Below are 13,550 nucleotides of genomic sequence, written 5' to 3' on the forward strand. Positions count from 1 at the left end.
TTTAAAAAAGCACCCAGCTTGTGTTTTCCCCATATAGTCGCTGTGGAATTTGGCACTTTGTGACGCTTGTGCGTAAATGCTATTTGCACATTGTAACACCTCTTAGTAAGTGGAGGTGGTTCGACAGTAAAAGGATCGACAACAATAAAAACTTGATTTGAAGTGTCATGCACTTTTGTGGTCAACGGGGGAGTTTCGGGCAAAAAAAAAAAAATGTGAGCGGTGGTTTTGTACATGTTTGAAGGTGTTCTGCGCAACTTTGAAGGACATTCGATGTGGTCCACAGAGAAGCTTTGTGTGAGTCGAGTGGTGCAGGAAAAAAAAGGAAAAAAAAAGAAAAGAAAGAGGGAAAAGGGGGCGCAGCATCCAAGCTGCCTGGCTGGCACGCACGCAGAGCAGTAAACCAGCGTTTAACTAGCGTGCGCTAAATGGGTAATAATGGACCCATTGGGTGGAATGAATTCAGCAAGCGTGCCTGAGGTGCAGTGAAGCGAGCAGGTAATAACATTCTTTGGAATCATTTGAATGGAGTCGCGTTAGCCACGCAGTGCTAGCTCCCAGCGCAGTTCAGCACACGTTGTGCATTCCGCTCGCTACGAGCTCATTTTAATTCATCAGCGGTTAGCATTGACATTTAGACATGTACTTTATAGGCGTGTGGTTTATTTCCGTCCACTCTACGACACATTATTATTATTATCATTTTTTTATCAATTTGAACGAGAGACGGATGAACGCGTGAATGCGCACGTGAGCGTTGGCTAGCTACGCTAACATGTTGGCGAATGCACGGCGCGCCACGAAATGAAGAGACAATAGTTGTGGCATACATTGTTATTAATAATTATCGTGCTCCGACGGGGACAACGAACGGGACCGAGTCGGTGCGAATGTGTCGCGTCGTGGGACGAGAGAAGTTCTCATCAATGGCTAGCACTCACTTTAGCTAATGTCACATCGCGCTGTCGTTAACTGTTAAAACAGAATGAAGGCAAAATATAGATTTTATATTTGAGCTCGGAAATTTCAGACGGGGCACTCTGTACTAAAGGAGAGTAGTCGCACATATACTTGTTTACAAAAAAAAAAAAAAAGTGGTAAAAGTGCATGTTTGTTGTTGTTTTTTTTTTTTTTTTTTTTAAACACTCTTGCGCCACATTTCATTCAAATGTAGCCCGTCAGTTGTCACGCGCGGCATTTAAGTTCTAAAATAAAACCGGCTGGATAAGTGAAGTGTCAAGCTCATAAGTGTAGTCCTTAATCACCAAAACCTCTCAAATGGCTTTTTGAGATGAGACGGAGCATTTTTGAACGCCAGATGCTGCTGGTTTAAAGAACTTTATGGATGGGACTATCTGTTGTGTCGTTGTCATTAATGATCCCTGGTTCAAGTTACTGTGTTCCTTCATTTAGCTGATGTTCCCCCCCCCAACCTTATACTGTTAAAAAAAAGAAAAAAAAAGCCACCCACGGTTGAGGTTATCACTCTCTAACATCACAATCTATTTCCGTCTTTTTTAACGTTGTGCCGTCATCTGCAGAAGTTGACAAAAGTAACGAGCCCATTTTGACAAAGGAGATGAAAGTGCAGGTATCCATTTTCAATTGTAAGGAGAAATAATTATAAATACTCAAGTACAAATACTGTACGTTATTGTAAATTAAGTACAGTCACAAGGTACTGTATTTGTTGTTGACGTTGCTTCATAGCATTGTATTCATTATTTAGACAACTAGCTGTCTCTACGAACCTGTTGTGTCCATTTCCATTAAGTTTCTAGCGCTTTAATGTATTCATTAATACATATTGTATGTGCTGTATTGGTCTCGCTTAATGAGACTCCCTCCCAAAGCGACTAACACGTGTGTTGAGAAGCGTAGAACCTCTTATAGTTGCTCCTAACTTCCCATTTCGAAAGGTCTCCTTTTACTTTGGAATGGGGAAGCCGAGTTCCAGAAAGTTCTCCCGTGTCCTGCCACATTATAATATATTTTCATAGATTATAATATATATACATTATAATATATTTTCACGTCACCTCGACGAAACCGAAATGTTCAAACTTTAAGCTCACTGTGCGGATCGCTCGCCTGACGCTTGAAAGTTTTTGTACATGTTTTTCAGATCTATTTACTCACGAGTTTCCACTTGTAACATTACCTCCTGGTGTCGGCTGCATATCAAACCCCATAAAAGAGTATCTGTATGTGTTTCAGACCAATTTAATTTTATCCTCTCCTGTGGTCAAGAGGTTTCAGATGTCTGTTTTCAGATGTCTGTCGAAGACGTAAGGCTCCATGTTGGAGTGCTGCACAGATGATTTGAACACAGTTTGTGGGTGAGGTCCTTTTTCTTTTTGTATTCCTCTCAATTTCCTTTGCATTATAGACGCATTATTGCTTGTGTTTGTTCACTCTCCTACTTGGGCCTCGGTGGTCACTGTGTTTGTGGAGAGTCTCCGGGAAGCCAGTGTGTGTGTGTGTGTATATATGTGAGCAAACTTTTTTTTCTGGAAACGGAGTCACCATTTGTCATTCAGTGTCATTCCTTGTCCTCCCATCTGCATTAGTATAACAACCGAGTGAAATGTCATGTTTTGTTCTGTGGTGACACATGCCAGTAAATATATATGTGCTTTCGTTGCTGTCATGGTGTCCAACTGCAGCCAGAATATTGAGTGGATTTCCTGCCTTCTCCTTAGCCCTGCAGTTGCTCCTGGTCGCTGTAGGCGGGCCGTTGGACAGAATTTGACTGATTAAAAGAGTGTTTCGCCATCCTAAAACGGAAGAGCACACAGCATGACTGTGGCCAATGAAAAGTCAGGCTCAGGTAAGCTGCTGCCAGAGTCCGCAGAGGGCGTCTTGCGCACCAACCCTTTCATTTCGTGTGTTGGAGTTGATATTTTATATTCGGTCCCATTACGCACTGAAAGAAGTACTTAATGACAGCCTGAGGGTTTGGTTTCCTTCTCAAATATTTAGCTGTCCGCTTATCTATTCTTGAGTTGTCCTGACTGTATGTGTTGAAATCCATTTGGTACAAATACTGTTATGAAACCAATGACCAGTTCCTGCATTTTGTAAGACTTTTTATACAATAGCATAGTTTCCTGTGTGCGCTTTGGCAGATCTGTCGGTGCGAGAATTGCTCTGGAACTGTCTTCGTGCGTGTGTGTTAGCGAATGTGAACTGGCCCATTGACTGACTGTCCCACATAGTTGCGCTCTTTTCTTGCCAGCGTTTTCATTAGCCGCGTTCTTGACGTCGTCTTTGTTTTTACCCCTTCAGCCATGCAGCAGGTTCTGGACAACCTGAAAGAGCTTCCCACAAGCTCGGTTGCCAAAGACATCGACCTCATCTTCCTCCGTGGCATCATGGAGAGCCGCATTGTCCGCTCCCTCGCTAAGGTATGGCAAAGGTGCCGTCCCATTACAAAGTTATCGTGCTTGCACTTTGCAGTCATGTCAAAGTGTGCTGCATTCTCCCTTCTCAGGGAACTAAGTAAGGTAACCAAAGTAATAGTAGGGTGCACTGCATTTCAATACAGTCATCATGTACAGTGTCTCAACTCCTCAAGAAATAACAAAGTTTGAACTTCAGTATCGACTGTTACAAAAATTACGAAATAACTTGATAGTATTAATAGCTGTTGACACGAAAAATCTTTCATATTATTTCATTCCAAGATTGTCCTGAAAGGGGAATGAATGCATTGGCGTTTCTTCATTGTACCGTTTTTAGTGCTCTCTGCCCATCCAAGTGACCAAAAAAACCAAAGCACAGTGCTTCACTAGGATGGCACTCAGTAGAGCACAGACCTCCGCCAAGGCCAAACAAACCAAACCGTGTCCATCTAATTTGTTGGATTGAAAAATCATGAGGTGGAAGGCCATTCTGTTTCACATCATCCCTTTAAGAGTAGCTCTGTGTGTGCTGGATCTGCATGGTCATTGCACCGCTTAACCCCAATGCAAGTGGGCTGTAACAGTATTTGAATTCAACAAAATTAAAGAAACAGAAGATCAACACAGTGGCTTTTGACTTCATGCTTCACAGAAAAATTCTTAGTTTTCAGCCTTTACCTGGCCGGACGAAGTCAGTTACAGTATGTACTCATATCGGACAGATTCCACTAAACATATCGGCAAGCTGATGGCCTTTGATGACCCCAAACACTGTGAGAAATGACAATAGATTATAAAATGCAGTAGAAGACCTTACTTTAAACTGTGTAAGGTCCCAATTTATGGTTTGAATATTATGTAATTACACAGCTTAGATAAATCTGTCAACTGAGGTCAGTAAGGACAAGAGCATGGTGATAAATCTCTGATACAGACTGAGGCCACGCGGTCAGCCTATTAATAGAACACTGATGCTTGCTACTCTAAGAAAACTGTGCCCCCATACGCTATTATGTAAAATTTCATTCCTGGTAGTTTGGCAAATATGCTGCTTCAATGTGTCTTCAAGTGTGCAGTCTCTAAATATATATTTTTAAAGGAGATCACTATATACAGGCACATCTCAATAAATTAGAATATATGTATTAGTCAAATATGTTATATAAATTATATAAAATATATTTTATTTGTTCTACTTTATTGCGATGACATACCTAAATGTGCAACAGAAGCCTGCAGGTGCCTATAGATGTGATTAGCTGGAAAATGCAATAGGGGCATAGCCTCTAGCCTCACGCAGTTCCACTACAAATTTGAGAACAATAAATCACATCTATAGTAATGTTATGAAATGTGATGAAAATTTTTTTGGTACAAACACAAAATTTGAAACCAATCCAAATAAGACTGACCTGTGTGTACCTACCATAATCCTCTGTCAATAAATCCAGTGCATCTTTCCTCTAGTGTGATATCATAAGTGCAAAAATGAAGCAATAGATGCATATAAGAACAAATAATATTGATAGAATTCCACATAAATTTGTGACTTACTATAACTGAGTCCATAGACCAAAATGCGGTACTATTCCCACCAGTGGTACTCAGATGCCCTCTAGTGGTATGCAAAAGAATCACTGAATTAAATATTCAAACTGTACATAATGTTACAGTGACGTAAACCTTTTTTTAATCCAGTACAGTACATTTATTAAGTACATTAGTCTTTAACTTTTTGTAAAATACATTTGTATTTCATCCTTTCGAACAGTTTGTTTTCAAACATTTTATTTATGGTGGTGCTTGAAGAGCCAAGCATTTTTTGAGGTGGTACTTGGTGGGAAAGGGTAGACAACCACTGCCGTAGACAATGTCCAACTTGGGTGTTGGCGTTCACAGGCCCACGAGCGTCTCGAGGAGGTCAAGTTAGAAGCGGTGCGTGATGACAACGTTCAGCTGATCTCCGAGATCCTGGACGCTCTCAACAAGCTCCCCGAAAAAGACGCCGCCACTGCCGAACTCACCCAAATCCTTCGGGAGCCTCATTTTAAGGTATTTTTTTCCCCCTCCTCCCTTTCCTTTGTCTTCACGTGGGTAAGCTTGTCAGAACCATTTATTGCAAGTTGTACCTGGCTCCTTCTATCTTTTGCCGCTCATTCGCTGTGGCAAGAGGAGAACGGGAGGGGGGCACCATTTGTTTGGACCAACGGCAGGCTGAGTTATGTGGGTAAAGCGAGGGGGAGAGCACTATGTCACCTCCAGTCTGAGTAAATCTTTGGAGTTGCTGCCGTCTCTGACCGATGTTGTGGTGGCTGCTGGGGTAAGAACATCGCTCTTATTCTTTGTGTCCGTGTTTGTTATGAATGGAAATAAATTAAAGGCTATTTGGTCTACAGCAGGGGTGTCAACCTCAAATTCACGGTGGGCCAAAATAAAAAATTGGTACAACGTCGCGGGCCAAACACAATGTTTCATGAAAAATCACTGCGATGTGCATGTTTCCCTTTTCTGCAGAAATATGACAACAAACTTAAATTTTGCTGAAACACTGAATCTGGAATAAACAAACTTTAATATTATAAACACGAGAAATCAAATTTGCGATAAAAGACATCAGTGGTATTTGTTTGTTGTTTTGTATTTAAATAGATAACATGAATTCTTCTGTCTCCAACTGCCTTTCTTTTTTATGTAAATCTTTTTTCAAAGGCCAACAACAAAAACACCCCCAAAAATAAGACAGCCCTTCAATAAAAATCCAAACCTCAAACTATTATCAGTCCCTGCCTAGGAGTTGATAAAGGGCATTAAAAAAACATGAATTAAATAAAGTTATATACTTTGTTACAGCCACGTTGCTCCGCACACGACAAACAGGTCTGTCTTTTACTTTAGTCAACAGTTAATCTGCCTCCCACCTGTCTTGGAAGTTAACCGTTTTCCATCTTTCGTTTGGCCGTTTTTGGGAAGGGGAAGTGTAAATTTGCTCGAGGAGACTGGTAGCATAGTTGCGAACGACTGCAACAGAAAGGGGAAAGGGCGCTCGCCGGTCGAGACTGATGGGCCAACACACGAGCAAAGCATTCTGGGATTTGAATTATTAGTGGCGCATGTGCTATATACTGGCGGGCCACCTCTAATATACATTTAATATGGTCTTGCGGGCCAAATATAATTACATCGTGGGCCAAATTTGGCCTCCGGGCCTGAGTTTGACACATATGGTCTACAGGGAATTTATTTGTGTCTTGTAGTGGTCCCTTCACTTTTATCTGCACACAATAGTGCTTTCATTTAGACAAAAGCAGTTCTTCGCTGCCATCTTGCATAGTCATTTACAAACCCTTTTAGATGGGATGTCAATTTCTTGCAGACTTTTGCTGTTCGCCCAGCCCCTATGATCTAGTAGAAACTGAAACTGTAAGCTACAATTCTGTTGTTGACTTGTCTTCTGCAGTCTTTGATCGAGGCTCATGACCAGGTGGCTGCGAAGTGCTACGAGGTGCCCCACGCCGAGGTGAACTGCACTGCAACCTTGGCGAGTTGTCTCATGCCCGCCGACGCCATCAGGATGATCGGCATCCAGAAGAAAGCCGGAGAACCGCTGGTAAGTAAGCAGCGTAAGAACTGACTCCGCCTCACCCCGCACGGGCTGCGATTAGGCTTTACACGATCACGATTTTTGGGACAAGAAAAAAAGAAAATAAGACCAAGATAAATAATTTCAAAACTTTTTCCACTATTAATGTGGCCACGGTCCTGTACAACTCAATTGATTTTTTTTTTTTAATTAAAAAAAAAATATTTTCATAAGTAAAATGACTAAAATAATGTGGTTGCACAAGTCTGCACACCCTCTTACAACTGGGATTTGGTTGTGTTCAGAATTAACGAATCACTATTAAACTCACGTTAAATGGGAGTCAGCACACCCTGCCACCATTTAAAGGGCCTCTGACTAACCCCAAATAATTTTAGATGTTCTAGTTTTTATTTTATTTTTTGCTTTCTAGCAGAAGCCAAAATGTTTTGTGCTAACATTGACTTGTATTTGGAATTTTTCATAATTTCCTTGTAGTGTTGTACAGTATTTGCGCCAAACATCCCTTTTGGTATGTTTTTATCATGGCCAAAAGGTGTAACTTTGGTTTCTCATCTGACTATAACAAAATCTCCCAAACACATCTTGGGAAATGTTTTATAGTCCACTGAAACCAAAGCCAATAGTTTGGCCATTCACATTAATGGTGGACAAAGTTTTTAAAATATTTTTCTTCCTCTTATTTTTCTCTCACAAAAATCTGACATTCGAACAGGGGTGTGTAAACTTTTTATGTCCACTGTATGTCACACATCCGTTTTTTTTTCCCGCCATTTTCGCGACCCGCTTGCCTATCTCTGCCCGTCGGACCTGCTGTGTGATTTATGACGTGCGGCGGTGCAATAACAAAGGACTTCTTTCAGGGGGTGACCTTCCGCATGGAGCAAGGGGAGATGGTGATCGCGCGGATCCTGCACGACAGCTCCATCGACCGCCAGGGCATGCTGCACATCGGCGACGTCATCCGCGAGGTGAACGGCTGCCAGGTGGGCGGCGACCCTCAGCAGCTGCAGGAGCTCCTGAGGGACTGCAGTGGCAGCGTCACTCTCAAGGTGTTGCCAAGCTACAAAGACTCGCCGGCCCTCCAACAGGTGAGGACACGAAGAATGTGTTACTCTCATTCCCCGCATATTCATGGTTCACTATTCACAAATTCGCCTCTAAATGTTTTTTTTTTTTCCCAATAGAACCTATCCTCCGGCTATTTGCTGAAAAACTCACCTATTTGAGTTTTTTGTGCTCTTTCTTAGACACCCTTAGATGGCACCAAACCCCTTTCTAAATAGGATAGTAGTGCAGTGATATCTTGACAATTACTATTACCATTTTAAGAGTAATGGTGTAAAATGAGTTTGAAGTGATATAAAATGGTTTGGGGATCTTGGTTTGTGGTATTTATAACTTCTTCTGGTGTGTGGGCTTTGGCCACCAGGGGGCAGTATAATACATTAAATCATACAGGTAATACATGAAGAAGACAGACTCAACTGCTCAGTAAGATGCAGTAATAGTATTTGATTTTCGCAGAGGATAAAGACTATCTGCCTGTGCCTATTATGTTGCCTGTCTACATGTGTTGCTGTCCCTGTTATAACGCCGCAGCATCGATGCTCATTTCTTTAGCCAGTCGTTTTGCATTGTGTATTAGCATTAGGCTATCAGACTTTCATCAGCCAAAATTAGGTGGGGTTTAGTTCAATGTCTCATTCTCTTTTCTGTTTAGTTTTCCATTGCACTTCAACTGGGAGTGGCAATTAACAGCTTGAACCACACGCTATCTGCCAAACTACTGCTTGTTGTGAAGTCTGCTGCCACCATGTAGCACTCACAACTAAGATTTTTTCAGAAAAATCAGCAGCGCGACGACTCGCGTCTCGAAAAACTTCAATTCGATTCACTTATAAGTCGAGGTACCACTGTATAGACAAATGTAAACATTTTTAGGGGGTGTTTCAATTACTTACGTTTTTTCACTATTAACTGCAGGGTTTGGTCCCAATCCCCTGCTAATAGTTGGGGATTACTATACAATGTATCGGTTGACGATTGGCGGGAGGGAGGGTTTCCTGACCTGTGAGATCTCAGAATGCCAAACCACAGTAAAACGAGCCAAGGGGTTGTCTATTAATAACCCCCTCCCAGACTATCTGGGACATAGGGCTCTCTCTCCCGCTTACAGTAGCAGCACAGCAGCTGAGGGCCAGCATGCATGGTTATGTCACCATGTGACCTTGCTGTGAAAGGATAAAATGATCAAAGGTGACTAATCTGCTATAGAAGACTTTTAACTAGATTAGAATTATTTGCTTCAAATGGTGTTTTGTTGTCATCACATTGTTAGTCGCATTCCTCCAGCCTGACGGGTTCATTCTAATAAATTAGAATATCGTAGAAAGCTTTTGTTCAATTCAGAAAAGTGAAACTCATATAGAGTGACTAAATTCTTTTTCAAAATATAATTTTAGTGTTTGTAGCTTAAAACTAATGAAAACCCCAAATTCACAATCACAAAAAAAATTAATATTGCAAAAGAAACGGTGACAATATTTTTTAAAATAGGAATTAGGTAGGAATTTTCCTTCTGTAAAGTATTGTAATGAATGAATTGCTTGCCTTTTTCTGTTCCTTGAATTTCCCCTCTGGAAATCATAAAAGGATTATCTTGAGTTTCATTTTTGGAAATAAACTACTGAAATAAATGGATTTTTATTTAGATGCAACTGTCATTTCTTGTCAGGTCTATCTGAAGGCACATTTCAACTATAACCCGGCCTCAGACAACCTGATTCCCTGTAAAGAGGCGGGCCTTGCCTTCTCCAAGGGAGACATCCTGCACATTGTGAATAAGGAGGACCCCAACTGGTGGCAGGTGAGTTGGTGTGTTCTGATAGATGCAGATCAAAGATCAGAATCAGAGTCATCTTTATTTGCCAAGTATGTCCAAAAAACACACAAGAAAATTGTCTCCGGTAGTCGGAGCCGCTCTAGTACGACAACAGACAGTCAATTGACAGAGAACACTTTGAGACGTAAAGTAATTGACAAAAAACAGTCACTGAGCAATAAAGGCTTAATAGTTATCTGGTAATGCCGGTACATGTTTACATTCGGCCAGAGTCATGAAGCTCATTAGTGGCGTTGTCCTTTTATCTTCTCAGTATATGTGAGAGAACCAAAATGCCAAACAACTTAGCTTTAATGACACATTTATAGAATGAACGAATTTGAAGCTTGTTCAAGGAGGGCAGTGAGCTGGTTAAGGTTATTGCGTTTTAGCAGTGAAATGGATCTAGGTATCATCAGCATAACAATGATATGATATTTTCTGAAAGCAGTTGACAACTGACCGAAAAGGAGCATGTATAATGAAAACAGTATCGGGCTGACGACGGAGCCCTGAGGGACACTGCAGTGGACACCGCAGTGAAGGGGAGTTAGGGATCAGTCGTGATTGTTTACACGGACACAAAAAAAAAAAATCTATTTCTTAAACGTGCAAGAATAAAAGCATGCACAAAAGTAGTAACTTTTAATGTAATATTCCATTCTCATTGTAACTCAGAAGTATCAATTCTCCATTGACTGATAAACTGACAGCCCGAACCAAAGCTTCACAAGCATTTATACATATAGTCTATGCTCTCAAATGGACACCTAACTTCAGGAAAAACACGTGAATGGTTTCTCAGCCAGTGCTCTTCTTGTAGGCACGCAGTGTTGTGGGCGGAACAACCGGCCTCATCCCCAGTCAGTTCTTAGAGGAGAAGAGGAAAGCGTTTGTGAGAAAAGACTGGGATCTGTCGGGTAAAGGTGAGTGCCAATACCTGCTGTCCCGTTCCAGCGGGGAACTGAGGATTTTTTGCGTCCCACTCAGGGATGCTCTGTGGAAATCTCACAGCGAAAAAGAAGAAGAAGAAAATGATGTATCTCACTGCAAAGAACGCAGGTGTGCATCACCACTCACTTTAAAGTCTCTTCACACACGAGAGAAGGAAATCTAACATCCCGCTTGTTTTGAAATTCTCAGAGTTTGATCGCTACGAGCTGCAGATCTACGAGGAGGTGGCCAAGATGCCTCCCTTCCAGAGGAAAACATTGGTTCTGATTGGTGCCCAGGGTGTGGGGAGGCGGAGCTTAAAGAACAGACTCATCGTCATCAATCCTCTGCGATATGGAACCACTGTGCCATGTGAGTGACTCTCAGCCAGGGAAAAGCTTGAGTCAAATGAGCTGCTGAGAACGAGAGTGGGTTAACTCTTTTCTTTCTTCTCTTTTTTAAAATCATTTTACAAGTTTTATGACTGCAATAATAGGGAGATTTAGGGATAATAATAATAGGGAGATTAATAGGGAGATTTTTTTGAATAGGGAGATTTTTTTTTTTTCATGTCATCATCCTGTAGTTGTCGCAGCATACACAGCAACTCCGCTAACCTGTTTTCCAGGTGGCACAGTATTTGCTTCAGTCTGTTGCCCTCATTTCAGTCACGTCACGCAGCCCCCGAGAAGAAGAGCGAGACGGACAGAACTACTGTTTTGTGACGCGAAGTCAGATGGAGCAGGACATCAAAGACAGCCGCTTCCTGGAGCACGGCGAGTACGACGGCAACCTCTACGGCACCAAGATCGACTCCATCCACCAGGTGGTGGGGGCCGGCCGCACCTGCATCCTGGACGTCAACCCCCAGGTGAGCGCCCGGCTCTCCGCGGGACATCTGGACGACCGTCCCCCGGCCACATTTAATGAGTTTCGTTGAATTGTGTTCAGGCTTTGAAAGTGCTGAAGACTGCTGAGTTTATGCCCTTTGTGGTCTTCATCGCTGCTCCTGAGCTGGACACCTTGAGAGATATGCACAAGGCTGTCGTGGATGCCGGACTTACAACCAAACTACTTACTGTAAGTTGGACAGCAGGAAGTTTGGCGCGCCCGCTAAACGGTCTTTAGAACCAGTGCCTGAAAAGACAAACTTGAAACCATTTTGGCTTCATCACAAGGGGTCCTTAAGATTATGTTTGACTGCTACCAGATTTGAACTACCTGTCAACTACCTTGTGTATACACCAGGGGTGTCAGACATATGGCCAGCGGAAAGAAAATGGAATGGTAATGATTCTTAGGTCTTCACAAGTTAATGTCATATTAAAGTGCAATACTATAGTTTTCAGTTCCAAATACCAGTGATCAGTTATTACACACACATGTAGATGACTGAAGCAAATGTTTCTCAAGAAATTCGAGGTCTTTTTGTAAAATAATAATAATTTTTTAAAAAGTCATTAAATCTTAGATTTTCCTAATCTATTTCAGTTTTGCATTAAAACAAAGGGGAAAAAACGATTATGTATTACTATATTAAGTGTGGTATGATTTTAATAGTCCTGCCCCTTAGACATGGCTGAAGTATAATTAGTTTGCCCCCTCCTACCCGATTATACACTATACACCCGCTATTCACATCCAGATGCATATCAGTTGAGGAGTTTCATTTTGACATAAGTTGTGCTTATCTGCCATCTATAGCAAATTACAAACATGTGCGTGAAATTTTTTTCATCAGCCTTTCCCCAACCCGCAGCTTTAATTTGATATTTCTTGTCATGTCCCCACAGGAAAACGATTTAAAGAAGACGGTGGAGGAGAGCGCCAGGATCCGCCGCGCCTACAGCCACTTCTTCGACCTAACCATTTACAACGACAACTTGGACAAGGCCTTCGACCAGCTGCAGGAGGCGGTCGAGAGACTATTGGTGGAGCCACAGTGGGTCCCGGTCAGCTGGGTCTACTGATGGTAAATCCCCCATCCCCATCCCCATCCCCATCTGACTGGACACTGAGCTGTCCCGAGCTGCTATGTCTGCCATGTGAACGAGGACACTGCACTGCACACTATGCAAGTCACAGCACACAGGAAGTGTACTTATTTATTGGCAAACTCTTTTAATATACTCATCGAATGGATTGGGAGTAATTTTACATGTTTTTAATGACAAAAAAAAAAAAGCAACGTTGCCATGTCCTGTTATTTAATGTTACACTTATGTAAGTTGTCTATTTATTCTGCTAAGGTAATGGAGGGCTTGCTTATTAATGATACCTCACCTCAGTGTTTGTGTTTACACTCTTGTCATCTCATTTGCCACTATTTGTACTGTTGTTCTCCTAGTAGTCAGCACCCCTCATCCAGGCTGCTTTTTTTGGCCTCCGTTTCTAGTTAAGTGGAAATTCAGTTCAATTGAAGGCTCTGTCATGGGAAGAGAAGCCAATGTGTACGTCAGCCATTTCTCTTAGTTTGCCCAGCACAAGTCGCTTGCGAACTGCGAACCTTGACGTTTCTCTCACTCCATGTGGTGCTGCATTTTACTTAACAAAAAAAATAGACCTTTGAATTAAACAGGGTGCTGTGTATCAATAAACCGTCCCTTTTGATGTGATCCCACTTAAACTGTAAAAAAAAAAAAAAAAAAAGACTTTTAAAAAGTGTATTTTACTTATTTCAGATATGTATTTTCAGATGTTTAAATAAATGTTTTTTTAATTAATGAAC

At 41.7% G+C, this 13,550-nt stretch overlaps 1 protein-coding gene across 2 annotated transcripts; it reads left to right on the forward strand.

Moving 5' to 3' along the window:
- Positions 1 to 259: 259 nt before the first annotated feature.
- Positions 260 to 13,549, forward strand: pals2a (protein associated with LIN7 2, MAGUK p55 family member a). 2 transcript variants are annotated; one of them, XM_061674945.1, is made up of 14 exons: positions 260 to 498; positions 2,218 to 2,339; positions 2,703 to 2,830; positions 3,289 to 3,407; positions 5,304 to 5,456; positions 6,862 to 7,011; positions 7,869 to 8,096; positions 9,743 to 9,874; positions 10,713 to 10,815; positions 10,880 to 10,951; positions 11,033 to 11,194; positions 11,491 to 11,693; positions 11,774 to 11,902; positions 12,616 to 13,549. In XM_061674945.1, exons 3-14 carry the CDS (start codon positions 2,800 to 2,802, stop codon positions 12,790 to 12,792), a joined length of 1,659 nt encoding a protein of 552 aa, XP_061530929.1. In that variant the 5' UTR covers positions 260 to 498; positions 2,218 to 2,339; positions 2,703 to 2,799; the 3' UTR covers positions 12,793 to 13,549. The 2 variants fall into 2 exon arrangements, with proteins under 2 accessions (XP_061530929.1, XP_061530930.1); XM_061674946.1 differs by having other exon boundaries at positions 2,251 to 2,339.
- Position 13,550: the final 1 nt, after the last annotated feature.

This window comes from Phycodurus eques, chromosome 4, assembly GCF_024500275.1.
Source record: "Phycodurus eques isolate BA_2022a chromosome 4, UOR_Pequ_1.1, whole genome shotgun sequence".
Classification (NCBI taxonomy): Eukaryota; Metazoa; Chordata; class Actinopteri; order Syngnathiformes; family Syngnathidae; genus Phycodurus; species Phycodurus eques.

Bases quoted from the DNA above. Each gene is read 5' to 3' on its own strand.
- pals2a (XM_061674945.1), top strand. From the start codon at position 2,800: ATGACTGTGGCCAATGAAAAGTCAGGCTCAG. The intron at 10,816-10,879 runs GTGAGTGCCAAT...CGTCCCACTCAG, and splicing joins CTGGGATCTGTCGGGTAAAG to GGATGCTCTGTGGAAATCTC. The intron at 11,195-11,490 runs GTGAGTGACTCT...CCCTCATTTCAG, and splicing joins ATATGGAACCACTGTGCCAT to TCACGTCACGCAGCCCCCGA.